This window comes from Jatropha curcas, chromosome 6 (assembly GCF_041381405.1).
Source record: "Jatropha curcas cultivar XTBG-Jc1 chromosome 6, XTBG_Jcur_1.0, whole genome shotgun sequence".
NCBI lineage: Eukaryota > Viridiplantae > Streptophyta > Magnoliopsida > Malpighiales > Euphorbiaceae > Jatropha > Jatropha curcas.
Genome location: NC_143156.1, coordinates 23,635,702 through 23,649,694, shown reverse-complemented (window position 1 = coordinate 23,649,694; position 13,993 = coordinate 23,635,702). Strand labels below are relative to the sequence as shown.

At 31.6% G+C, this 13,993-nt stretch overlaps 2 protein-coding genes across 2 annotated transcripts; both read left to right on the top strand.

Annotated features, from left to right (window-relative positions):
• Positions 1-616: 616 nt before the first annotated feature.
• LOC105634977 (large ribosomal subunit protein uL29) lies at positions 617-2,266 on the top strand. Its single transcript, XM_012217953.4, has 4 exons — positions 617-750; positions 841-976; positions 1,195-1,351; positions 1,984-2,266. Exons 1-4 carry the CDS (start codon positions 747-749, stop codon positions 2,056-2,058), a joined length of 372 nt encoding a protein of 123 aa, XP_012073343.1. The 5' UTR covers positions 617-746; the 3' UTR covers positions 2,059-2,266.
• Positions 2,267-6,684: 4,418 nt separating this feature from the next.
• EXO70H2 (exocyst subunit exo70 family protein H2) lies at positions 6,685-9,055 on the top strand. Its single transcript, XM_089722424.1, has one exon. The coding sequence runs from the start codon at positions 7,020-7,022 to the stop codon at positions 8,883-8,885; it is 1,866 nt and encodes a 621-aa protein (XP_089578550.1). The 5' UTR covers positions 6,685-7,019; the 3' UTR covers positions 8,886-9,055.
• Positions 9,056-13,993: the final 4,938 nt, after the last annotated feature.

The window sequence follows — 13,993 nt, the reverse complement described above, 5'->3', positions numbered from 1 at the left end:
GACTAAATCTGAGAACAAAATTTGAAGATATGAGCAACAATAAATCATAATATTAATGCGACAATAACTCAGAATTGTATAAAAATTTAAGGATTATTTAAAAACAAAAAAAGAAACGGCGGGTGAGAGTTCACCGATGGTCGCACGTGGAAGAAGAAAAATAAACTTTTAGGATTTTAGGTTAGGGGAGAAAGAGTATTTGATCAAAGTTAACATCTCATGACTAATTAATTCAGAAAGCAGAATTTGTTTTGGCTTTTATCGTGTTTTCAATCTGTTTAACAAGTTCGTATTTATAATGAACTAAATAGCTACAAATAAGGAAGAAATCAGTGAAAAATAAGCCATTAAATAAAACATTACGGTTATCATTTCCCCACATGATTAAAAAATAACCAAAAAAAAAAAAAAAGATCATGTTCTACTATGTAATTGTTGTTAGGTCTGAACCAACACTTAGTGCTAGCAGGTTTCAATATGAAAGAATATAGTAACATAAACTTTGGTTCTTAAGGTTGACCCTCGAAATGCCAGTGCAGATTGGGTTGGGCCTCCCACATAATTCACAGGCCTAGATGTTTAAACCATTTCAAAATTAAGCCCAGCCCAACTAGTCAAAGCTGGAAACCTAATCCATTAACCCAGTCTATATAAATGCCAATAAACCCTAACCATTTTAGGGTTTCATATCCAGTAGAGGAAGAGAGAGCAGCCGCCGTTGCTGAAGCTCAGAGGAAGAAAGCGAAATGGGTAACGAACGAAACTGAACTATTGGAAATGAGTCCTTTTGATTCTCTTTGCTTCTGATTTTTTAAACTTTGATTGATCGATTGATTGCAGCGAGAATCAAGGTCCACGAGCTTAGACAGAAATCCAAGACGGAGCTTTTGAATCAATTGAAGGATCTCAAAGCTGAGCTCGCTCTCCTACGCGTCGCTAAGGTCACCGGCGGTGCTCCTAACAAGCTTTCCAAGATGTACTCTCTCTCTCCCTCTCTCTAAATATTTGCATTATATTCAAATGATTCATGATCTGGTGATGTGTATATTAATTTCTTTTTTATGATTTAGTTCCAAAATTCTTGTTAAGGTTTTTTGAAGAGGGATTGTGTATTTGATGTTTTGATTTAGTGGATACAATGGAGTTTTTTACGCTTACATAATAATTTTGTTTTGGGTATTGGGTTGGATGCAGCAAGGTGGTGAGGTTGTCAATTGCACAGGTCTTGACTGTGATTTCACAGAAGCAGAAGGCTGCATTGAGGGACGCATACAAGAACAAGAAGTTCTTGCCACTTGATCTGCGTCCGAAGAAGACAAGAGCCATCCGCAGGAGGCTTACCAAACACCAGGTATTGCTTTGCTTCTATTATGTTGCACTTCATTTAAAAGGAGTATTGAAGTATTGTTAGTTTTGCTATTGTTATATTGCTGAGATAAAGGACTATTGAAATCTTCAGCTGTATATTATGGTTCATTTGTTTCATTAGTCTTTGAATTTGGTGTATGCTTACTTGTTAGGTGATTTGCTAATAGGCACTGAACTATTGCTTTCTTTTTAGCAAGTAAAGATTATATTGTTTCGGTGATGGAGCATTTATACTATGCTAATTCCACTTATTTGGTACTTCCAAAATCATTTTACAAAGTTAAAGAAATGTAAAAGAAATACAATTTTGGGTACAGTAGTCAATATTGTATTTTTCTTTTGTTTATTTTTGGTATACTGTTGTGCGTTCTATTTATCTTTAGTTTGTAAATTGATTCTGAAGTTTGATCTTTATTTGATGTTGTAGCATTATGTTTTATGAACTTTTGCAATGTCTACAGAGCTGTTAATATACTGCTTTTTAGTTTTTAAAGTTTTCTATTTAAAATATTTTCCGAATGGGTCCCTAGTCCATGACATTGTGTGAATTTAATTTTTTTTTCCCTCTATTTGCTGCCCTTGGCCTAAATTTTTTTTATTTTTTATTTTTTGCAGCAATCGTTGAAGACAGAACGTGAGAAGAAGAGAGAAATGTACTTCCCCATGAGAAAGTATGCTATCAAGGTGTAGGGCAATTTTTGCTAAATAGATTGGTTTTGGTATCTTGCAATTATAAACCCATTTGGTTGTCAAGTTTTGTCTTGGATTATCTTTTTGATGTGCTTGTGAACTAGAGTTGGCTTTGTTGAATCTTATGTCTGTAATCTTGGAAGGGTGTATCTCACTCTAACCGGGTGCTAGATTTACTTGGAATTATAGCTGCAGAAACTTCTTTTCATTTTTCTTCAAGCTTAGCATTATCTTTCGTTTTCCTTTTAACAAGAGCTTTTATGTTTCCTTCGAGTCTGAGCATTAGTATCTTCGTAGTATGATTTTCTTTTCTGCCTGATGAATTAAGTTTTGTTCATTGACTAGCATGCTATGATCCTCCGGTGTCCTTGTATAATAATATTATACTGATTCTTGATAAAGTTATGATGATGTCTAAACTATGAATGAGTATGCTATTAATGAGTGAGAATTTTTTTATTTGTTTATAAAGTGTGCTTTTGGATGATAACAAATATTAGTACCGAACATTCGAAGGTTGTGATTATCTCGGCTAACGGAATGGATTATCATCCTTAACGTAGGGTTTGTTTGTTCTGATGGATTTATCTGAGCTTTGGGCCTATAGAAGGAAAACTATGATTACGTCTATCCCATGTGTGTTGAAATGCTACTGCTCTGTCCCATTTGTGTGTTGAAATACAACTATTCTCCCATATTTTCATTTCGTCCTAGCTCTTAGTCCTTTGGTCTAATTTTATTTTAAAATTTCGTTCTTTAAAAATGAAAAGAGGGTCAAAAGGGAATGAAATAATCCAAAAAGTACTCTCTTATCTTTTTCTATTAAACAAATAAGAACAAAAACTAAACATAATTTCATAAGTTTTTACATTAAAGAATTTATTAGCATAAATCACGTAAAAAACTTTATAACCCTTAATTTTTATGTTAGTCTATTAAGCACTTGAACGAAAAAAACCTTGTATAACCTTCATTTTTCGCATTTTCTTTTGGAGGGAAACATCAAGAAGCAAATTAGAAAGAAGATAGAAGTCTTAATTTGGGAGGAGAGAGAATTGCATTTGGATATTGAGAAAAAATTGCGTCTTTCAAGACACGTGGAATTAAAAAATAAGTTAATTTATTTTTGTCACATTAACTTTTTCGGTGTTTTTTATCACGAGTAAGCATGGAGCGGTGTGTGTATTTTAGGATACCTATCCTGCTCTTATCCGTTTTAAAAGGACCGCTCCAATTCATTTAAAAAGGACGTAAGTAGTTATAAATGAATTTAAGACATATATGAATAAAAGAAATTACTATGTTACACCTAATATGTGGAAGTATAGACGTAATTTCATAGTCATTCGGTAGGCTACAGTTATAGGCCTTCGGGTATCCGCTACTCGTTATCCACTATGTTAAATGGATTTGAAAATAGGTACTCGCAGGTATTATATTCACTAATAATAAAAATTGTATTTTAAATAAGTGTGGATTTGAATAGTTTTAGATTCGCGGGTACTTTATCCATATAAGGATACTTTAAATGGGTTTTGGATGATTATGGTATTAAAAATTTTAACGGTTTTAAATATGAGTATTTAAATAGATATTTAAATTGGTTTGGAATGGGTACGGATAGTAAAATTTTAAATGTATATGAGTTTGAATAGTTTAAAATTCACGGGTACTTGTCCTGCTTCCATCCCTAATCATAGGATTATGGTTAAAGGGAGTTTAAAATTATGAAATTGAAGTTAGGGAGTTTTAAGTGACAAACTAAAGTTTTGGGACAATAAAGTAATTATCCTTAAGATGAGGAATAACCAGTGAAAATAAGCCTTTCCAACTTCATGTGTGGATTTTGATATTTTTGCGAAGTGTAGTCTCTTCTCTTTAATAACCAAAACAAAGAATCTCATAGGTTAATTCCTTTAAATAGAATTGCTTACGGTTATTTAACAATTGTAGATAATTACTTGGTAATTTTTTTGAGCATTTCCATCGTGATGTTTCATATGCCTATTGATTTTAGTCCAACTGATTTTCAGGTAGATAAAAAAAAAAAAAAAAAAAAAAGGTCCCTTAGTAAATGTATTAAAAGGAAAATTGTTGCTTCATCCCTGACATTTCTATAAGTCAACTTTTTAGTCCTTGTATTTTGAAGAATGGACTAAAACATCTTTGATCTATGCATTAGTTGCCAAATAGTCTTTGAGCATTTTTTTGCTGTGAGGTTTTAATTAAACCATTTAAAATTAAATTAAACCACCTTAATAACAAATCCTAAATCAATAGTTTATTTTAGCAAGACAAGTTGCACCAACCTAACAAAATAAATTACTGCTACATAATAATTATAATGGTGTTTAATTATAATTAGCGCTTAAATTATTTTCATAATATAAATCACAAATGAAACCGCATCAAATCACTTTATTGCAATTTAATTTGATTTGGTTTCATTGGTTAAATGATTGGATCTATATAAACTGAAATTTGTGGTTTGGTTTGTAAGCGCTCTCTTCAAAAACGATATCTTCTCTTTAAAATACTCATGTTCAGTGCTGAAATTATTCATAGATTCAACAGTCTCATTCTTCATGATCTTCAATTCAACTCCCGCTGAGAGGCCAAGAAGCCGGTATTTATTGCATTTTATTCTCAAACCGATTCTTGTAAATAGGTTTGAGAAAGCTGGTATTCTCTCCGTTGTATTTTTAGTAGCAACAAATGAGCATTTTATTTTATTTCATTTTCAATGCTCATTTAATATTTTAAATATATATATATATATTTTTTCAATTTTACTCATATTTATTAAGTGTTTTATAATAAAATTAAATAAAAAACTTCTAATTTTAAGAACCACAATTTAAATATTTTATCATATATTTTTTTAAAATAAACGTGTTTTAATAATTTTCTTAGTCACGCGAAACTTCTCACCAAAAAGGGGGCAATAGAAAGGAGGCGAACCGCTTCTAGAGTGCAAGCTTGTCCTTTACCACTTGTCAGTAAATGGTCAAGTCAAAGTCCTTTGATAAATGAAAGGCGGGGATTGTTTGTTAAAATTCAGACATTTCTCCCCTCGATGGTGTGATAAGTGAGCCTCTTTTCAATAATTCCATTCCCACGCAACTGGCTTTGGTTTCCGGCTGTCTGCCTTTACAAAATCTAATTATGCTAAAAATTTCCTTTATTTATCGACTGAGTTTTGGAAACGAGTGATTATTTAATTAATATAAATATCATTTAATTATAAAAAAAGAAGAGAAATTATCAAATTCTGTGTTTAATTATTTACGTTACTTCAAGATTCTCCGTTTGGGAAAAAATAAAAAGAGAAAAAATATAGTACAATTTTAGTAGAAGAAAGAACGATTACTTTAAGATATGAAGTCTTATATTAGATATGAAACTATTGTTTGATGAAGTTATTTATAACACGTAGCGGAAATACATAAATTGATCTTTGAATTTTATTACTTTAATTTTGTGGCATTCTCAATTTTTACTTTGATCTATCAAACACTTCAATTTATAAAACTATATCTATTAAACATTTTAATTTTCAAAATTATTTTATTGAACATTTCCACTTGTAAAATTAGATCAATTAAACACTCATTAAAAAGTTAAAATTTATGAAAATTACCGTTTTAAAAGTCATGCTAACTACGTATCAGGTCGATATTTTATAATGTAAAGAGCATGAATAACATAATTTTGACCTGTTTAGTCTCTTCGTTTTACAGTCAAATGAATTGTAAAAAAAAAAAAAAAAAAAGGAAAATACTTCAAGACATTTTTCTTCAACATTTAAAACTTATTCGAACAATAATCTATATATTTATATGAAAACTGAAACAAAGAGAATATTTAATACGTTCTTCCCTTTCAAACTTTTAATTTTCTTTTTTTAAATATTTTATTTTATTTTTCTAATATTTTGAATGGACCATTTAAAATCTAAAACTTGATATCTATGATAATATATAAACACACGCGCAAAGCGCGAGGCTACGACTATTTTCAACATTAATACGTACCAAGCACATAACATCAACAAGCCTTTAAGGCTCTAGATATCAACATTTGTCTGTATATATATATATATAAACTTAACTCTTTAAATTTTATAGTAGTATATATGCTCTTAAATTTACAAGTTTTGGTAATATTATACACATCTCTACATTAGTAACAATAATTTTTAAGATTTCTATTTTATGCACCTAAAATATTAATGTAATATGTGGTTAGTTAGTATAATTCTCGGAACAATAATTAACTTCTTTTAACTGTTTATTAAATAATTAATCAATCTAATTTTACCAGTTCCGGGGATAAGCTAGGCTTTATTTCAATGCAATTGCCATGTCAATATCAAAATGCAAGTGATGAAGAATAAAAAAAAAAAAAAAGAAAAAAAATGAATTTTGGCCTATCCTCCTAAGCGTTATTAACTTCTTTGTAATCAAATTAGAAAATGCAAATATACCTTTAAAACTAGACCATTATACAGATGAATCAAAGCCTTCTAGAGTTGAGACCGGAGACCATGGAGGATACAATTTTCCTCGAAAATCACAAGCGATAGATTTATATATTAAATAGAAAATAAATATATGTGTTCAAGAAACATGTCAGAAATTTCATAGTTGAAATGGGGTAGGTAAGCATATCAAGTAAATTTCCCTCTCTGCAGTCTGCACTAATCCTTTGAATATCATCTTCATCATAATATAATAAAATTGACAAAAATAAATAGAAAAACAAAGTCTACGTACCATGTAAACAATCCCTTTCTTCTAGACAGATATGCACCAACTGAGCAAGTCAATGAATCTTGGTCTAGTAGTGCTTAAAGCAAATCCACCTTCCCCAAATCGACACTCAGTAATGTCCCTTCTCTATATAATATAATCACTCCCTGTCTTCCTCTCTTCAGAATGAACACTCCAAAATAAAAGCAAATGCGTCTAACAGAGACTCCCAGGAGTAATATCAACACATTTATGGCGAAAAAACGGATGTCAACTCTCTTCTTCTCATCCTCCAAAATTCTTTCATCTTCTAATTCGTTTCCAAGCTCTTCTATTCCTTCACCTACTGTATACAAATTCACTAAGTCCATGATGGAAGAGAACATTGAAAATGCAGAGTTAATCATCAGAAAATGGGATCCAAACTCCTCATCAACCTCCCTCTTCCAACACAGAGACGAAGCAAGAGAATTCTTAAAAAGTGTCAAACGTCTTCGCCAAGCAATGCACTTTTTAGTATCAGAACATTCAGCCTCTAATAAGCTTGTACTTGCTCAAAACCTTATGATAATTGCCATGAAAAGACTTGAAAAAGAATTGTATCTGATACTCTCATTGCAGCGTGATCAACTTGACCCTGAGTCTGTTTCAGGTCTATCCTCAGATGGCTGGAGCAATCTTGAAAGCAAAGAAGAGAAAGGTTCTGAAGAAGAGATCACTACGATGTCTGATCTGAAGTCAGTAGTCGATTGTATGATAAGTTCTGGGTACAGTAAAGAGTGCGTCAAAGTGTACAAATTAATCAGAAAATCGATAGTAGATGAAGGACTATACCTGCTTGGAGTTGAAAGGTTCAGGATTTCTCAAATTCGAAAAATGAATTGGGAAGCTCTTGAATATCTGATAAAGAACTGGCTCAATGCAGTAAAAATTGCAGTGAAAACATTATTTACTGCAGAAAAATCTCTCTGCTATTACGTTTTTTCTGCATCTCAGACGATTAGAGAATCATGCTTCACTGAGATTACTGAAGAAAGTGCAACAAATTTATTCAGATTTCCTGAACTCATTTCCATGTGCAAGAAATCACCAGAAAGAATTTTCCCATTAATGGAACTCCATGAAGGACTCTCTAGTCTTTGGGCAGAAATTGAATCAACATTCGACTCTGAATCAACTTCAGCAATTAGATTACAAGCCATTTCATCACTGCTCAGGCTCCGCGACTCAGTCTGTGCTATTCTATCTGATTTTGAATCAACGATTCAAAAGGACTCATCAAAAACTCTAGCTGTTGGTGGTGGGATTCACACGTTGACTCGAACTGCAATGAACTACATTTCTTCACTTACAGATCATAGAACGACTCTATCTGATATTTTTGCAGATTCTTTCCCAACAGGGAATCATGCATCATTGCCTGAATCTTATTTTGAGAGTCCTCCAATGTCTGATGATGGTTCTACACCAGCTGTCTCAGTTTGCCTGGCTCGGCTCATACTAGTTCTTCTATGCAAGCTTGATCGCAAAGCAGAAGCATATAAAGATGTGTCTTTATCATATCTGTTCATGGCAAACAATCTTCAATTCATTATCCAAATGGTGACCACAACTCGCCTTAGAAACCTTCTAGGTGAGGATTGGGTTTTGAAACATGCCAAGAAAGTTAGAAAATATGCGTCCAACTATGAAACAATGGCTTGGACTAAAGTCTTCTTATCTCTACCAGACAAAAATTTCCCAGATTTACAACCTGCAGCAGCGAAGGAATGTTTTCGAAGGTTCAATGCAGCTTTTGAAGAAGAATATAAAAAACAAACGTCATGGATTGTATCAGATGGGAAGTTAAGAGATGAATTGAAGGTATCAATAGCAAAGAAACTTGTACCAGCTTATAGAGAATTTTATGACAATTATTTGGTGTTACTGGATGGACAAAAGAATTTGGAAATGTTGATAAGGTTTTGTCCAGATGATTTGGACAACTACCTATCTGATCTATTTCATGGTGTTGCAATTTCAGATAGTTCATCATCACCATCATCATCATCACCACGAGGATGTATGCCAAGGTGAAATGATAGAGAAACATTATTGTAAATGCAAGGTATATATGTAATTAATATATATCACATATCAATATAAGTTCACTTATAGCAGTATTAAAACAAGAGAAAATTATTATTTAGTCCCTCAGTTTTTACATAATTATCCAATTAATCCCAAGTTTTGCACAAATATCTAACTAATCCCTCAGGTTTAACTCCGTCTAATTAAAAGGTCCTTCGGTCTGAAAAGTTGATTTTTTTCCTTTAATTATAGACTAAAAGACTAAAACGCCCATCAGATGACGACGTGGACCAGATTTTTTCTTCGACTCAGTTGGGTTTCCGTATCTGCGAGGCAAGAAAACACCAGTCCCTGCACATTCTTTTTTAACACCAGATCCACCAAGAAAAACTGCTCTCATGCCGGAATTAGTACCGGATTGTTGCTGTTGTTGTTGATGGTGGTTCTGCTTTTGAAGAGAAGGCCAAGCAGACTGAGGTAGAGCTAGTGGATGCGCGCATCTTCCATGCTCGCAGCAAACTCCTCTGTTTCTGTTCTGCATCTGCTGTTGCTGGTGGTGGTGCTGAGGTTGAAGGAGTTGGTGCTGCTGCAGAGAGTGGTGGTGCTGGGGTTGTCTCTGGGCTAGTGGATGCGCGCATCTTCCATGTTCGCAGCAAACTCCTCTGTTTCTGTTCTGCATCTGCTGTTGCTGGTGGTGGTGCTGAGGTTGAAGGAGTTGGTGCTGCTGCAGAGAGTGGTGGTGCTGGGGTTGTCTCTGGGCTTGCCAGCCTACTTTCACTTGCTGTTTGCCCCAAATAGAAGGACTCGTATGGTTTATTATTTTACCTTTGCAGTCTTTTTTATTATTGGAGTATCAATTTGTATCCATTCAGTTGTAAATTGTGATGATAAGGTGAATTTCTTTTCTTTGGATTTTTGTTTCGTACGTGAAGCAAATGCCATTGGCAGCTTCCATTATAAGTTGTGGTTAGGTGAATATCTTCGGTTGTCACTTAAGAAATGACAATTCTTTACCAAGAATAGGAAATATTAATTTTAATTTTTTTTAAGTTTTAAATCCGTAATTATTATGATATAAAATTTATATTTTATAAATTTATAAATTTACCAAGAATAGGAAATATTAATTTTAATTTTTTTTAAGTTTTAAATCCGTAATTATTATGATATAAAATTTATATTTTATAAATTTATAAGTCAACTGGTGGGAATTTTCTTAATGAGATATTGGACAATGAATCAATGAATAAGTATGGTCCACGTCAGCTAGGGAGGGGTGTTTTAGTCTTTTAGTCTATAATTAACGGAAAAAAATCAATTTTTCAGACGAAAGGATCTTTTAATTAGATGAAGTTAAACCTGAAGGACTAATTAGATATTTGTGTAAAACTTGAGATTAATTGGATAATTATGTAAAAACTGAGGGACTAAATAATAATTTTCCCTTAAAACAATTGTAGTTCTTTATGGTACTTCAGTTAGTCTTGTATGGCAAGAGTCCAAGGTAGTGCAGCTCAACAAATGCTGCAGAAAAGAGAGAGAGAGAGGGAAAAAAAAAAAAAAATCAGGGGTGTAATTCGGATGATATGGAATGGTCTGACCCTCCATTCCCAAATATTTTGGAATTAAATTTTTTTTTTTTTTTGCAAAATTTTTTTACACTAAAATTGATTTTTTTTGGCACCCTCCCGTAAAATGGCCTGTATTATTTTATTTCTAGTGTAATTGAAATTTAACAACATTAATAAAAATAAAATAAAAGAAAACAATGTTTTGCTCTTATTACAAGTGACAAATCTCAAATAAGCCATGGATCAAGCATTAATTTCTTTCTTTGCAACTTCCGAATTCCACTTCCCAATTTGATAATATTGAAAACCCAAATCAATAGCACTCAGTTACTATCACTAATCAACAATCTAAATCCATAAATTGAAGTTAGCTAACACTTTTTATGGCTTAATTTCACACGAGGCCCCTTAACTGTAGGCACTATTACAGCGCCATCCATCAAATTCAATTTGTAACAGTAAACTCCTTTAATTCCAATTTGTGTAACGAATAAATCATTTTTACTTGATTTAGGGTGAGAACACACCGGAAAACTAATGTGGCATGCCAACTTAGCTATTAATTTCATTTTTAATGCCACATAAGCCTTCAAAACTGTGAATCAAAGTTTTTCTCTTTCTTGCCCACATTGTTTTACTAAAAAACTACCTTATTCCCAAGGGACTCTCTTCTCTCCTATTCGACCTCTCACGCTTAGCAAGAGTCCACTTTGAAACTCTTTGCTTCTTCATCTCCATAGTTCACTCACCAAAACTCGTTTCCTATAAATATGGTAACCGGACATTAACAAAAGTAGTCACTGAACTTCTACTTATACTGCCGATAAAATGGAAAACAATCCATTGAAGGTGAAAGAATACTCCCAAAATTTCTGTTTAAGCGTATGTTTCAGATTCAGCCTCTTCGGATGCGTCTTCTTATGCTCACCAAATCGAAACTTATTCTATACTCGGATCAAGGATCAACATCGTTACTTAGGGCAAGATCAGATCCAGACGGGCGCCACCTCGCCTTCTCGCGACAGGAGAAGCGAAGCCAATTCTACTTATGAAATTATATTATATTATTTTGTTTTGTTTGCCAGTGTACTCTTGATTGAAGATTTCAAAATGAAAAGTAGTTATTGTGTTTTGATAAATTCAATCACGCAGAGGAACAAGAACATTTGGCTGTTTTGATTTTGAGTTTGAAAGAAAACAAAGAAAAAGTTGAATAGAGGAACCGAGGAAGCATCAGTATCTTAAGAGGGAAACCGAGTGCCCTCTTCCATTAGACCACTAGCCCATAAACAAATTCCATAAACTCTCCACCTTTTTCCCCCTTTCTTGAGCTTACTAGCTATGACATTATTCAGTACTGTTTTAGTTTTTTGGTGAAACAATTGGGGTAGAAAAGAGAAAAATTTAGCTTTGATGGTTTACAGTTTTCAAGGTTTATGTGGCATTAACAATCAAATTAATAGCTAAGCTAGCGCGTCATTCAGCTTTTCGGTGTGTTTTCACCGGAAATCAAGTAAAAGGGATTTTCTTGTTACACAAATCAAAATTGGTGGATTTTATTGTTATAAATTGAATTCAAGGGATCGTACTGTAATAGTACCTACAGTTGAGGGACCTCGGATGAAATTAAACCCACTTTTTATACATCAATATCTCCCCAAGGAAAAAAATAAATTGATACATTAAGTATTGAATTGCTGTAATGAAGAGATAAAACAAAAAGCATGCTGGAAAAGAAAAAAAAAGGAATAATTATCCAAATAACTAATTATCATTTAATTAATACTTAACTATTTAATTTAATTAAACTTATATAAATTCCTTGATAAACCTCATTCAAGAATTTTGTTAATAATATTTAATTTTAACAATTTACATAATCATACTCCTAATTGCATGCCAAAACTATACTAAGAGGGTGTTTGGTTTGACTTTTAAATAAGTGAAACCTAATTTTAAATAGAAAGTTACGAGTAGAATTGTGTTTGATTTAGATTGTAAGTTAAAAAAAAATCTACTTAAAATAAGGCTAACGACAAAAAAAAAAAAAAAAAGCCTGAACTTTAACCTTTTTATCAATTCTAGCTAGTTCTTTTAATTTTATCAATCAATACCGCGTACTTAGTTTTCTATATCAATTTTAACCTCCGTTTGTCTTCTGTTAATTTCATGCTAATGTGGCAGTTATCTCTCAAAAGTAGGCCCTACAATATTCAATGTCAGCGCCAAATCATATATCCACATATTTTAAAGAAAAGCTTGAACTTTAACGTTTTTATTAAATATGATCAGTTTTTTTAATTTTATCAATCAATACCGTCCACTAATTAATCTCTATCAAATGATTTTGTTATATTGATATTTATTTAATTAAATAGTTTATTAATAAATAAATATCTTAAAATCCAATATTAACAATTGATATTTTTTTATAAAAAAATCTACTATATTGATGGTAAAATAATAGTACTACCGTTCCTAATTAAATTTTCTAGTTAGTTTTGAATATTATTATAAGGACGGATTCGGTGTAATCGGTAAAACCACTTCTGATCTAAAGGTTTTGTATTTAAGTAATTAAAATTGTGAAAGTGAGAAAAAAAAAATATATACATCAATTCTCTTATATACCACTAATGTGAGATAATTCGTGTACGGCTCCTTTTGAAGTGCTATTAGATTTATAAATTCAATTATTTTAATTTTATTAATATCTATAGAAAAATATATTATCTTTGTTCCATAATACTTGTCATATTTCGAATTTCACGTTTCTTAATAAAAATTATTATATTTGTCTAAGTTACAATAAATTATTGAGTAAATTGACAATATTACCCTTAATTTAATATTAATTCTCTAAGAAAATCATTAAATTAAAGTAATAATTATTAGTTATATAGAAAGGGTAAACATGGAAAAAAATATTTATTACTCCTTGAAACCACAAATGTGATAAGTATTTTAAAACAAACTATTTTCTCAAATATAATAAGTATCATGGAATAGAAATAGTACTATGCAATTCGCATATAATTATGTTACATTGTAAAATTCAAATGTTACTTTTTTTCATTAAACGACTATAAAATATCAAAAATAGTATTAAAAATAATTGTTATAGAGTTGAATGGTTCAAATACATAATTATTATCACAAAATCATTTGATAGTGATTAATTAATACGCGGTATTAATTGATAAAATTAAAAGAACTGGCCAAATTTGATCAAAACGTTAAAGTTCAGACTTTTTTTTATTATACATGGATATATGACTTGGCGCTAACATTGGATGTTGTAGGGCCCACTTTTAAGAGAACTGCCACATTAGCATGAAATTGATGAAAAAAAAAACGGAAGCTAGAATTAATACAAAAAAACTAAGTATGCGGTATTGATTGATAAAATTAAAAGAATTGACTAGGATCGATAAAAAAGGTCAAAATTTAGGGTTTTTTTTTTTTTTTTTTTTTTTTTTTTTTTTTTTGTCATTAGAACTTAAAATAAGTCAAAAGTCGTGAGTATTGAGTAATGTCTCCTTT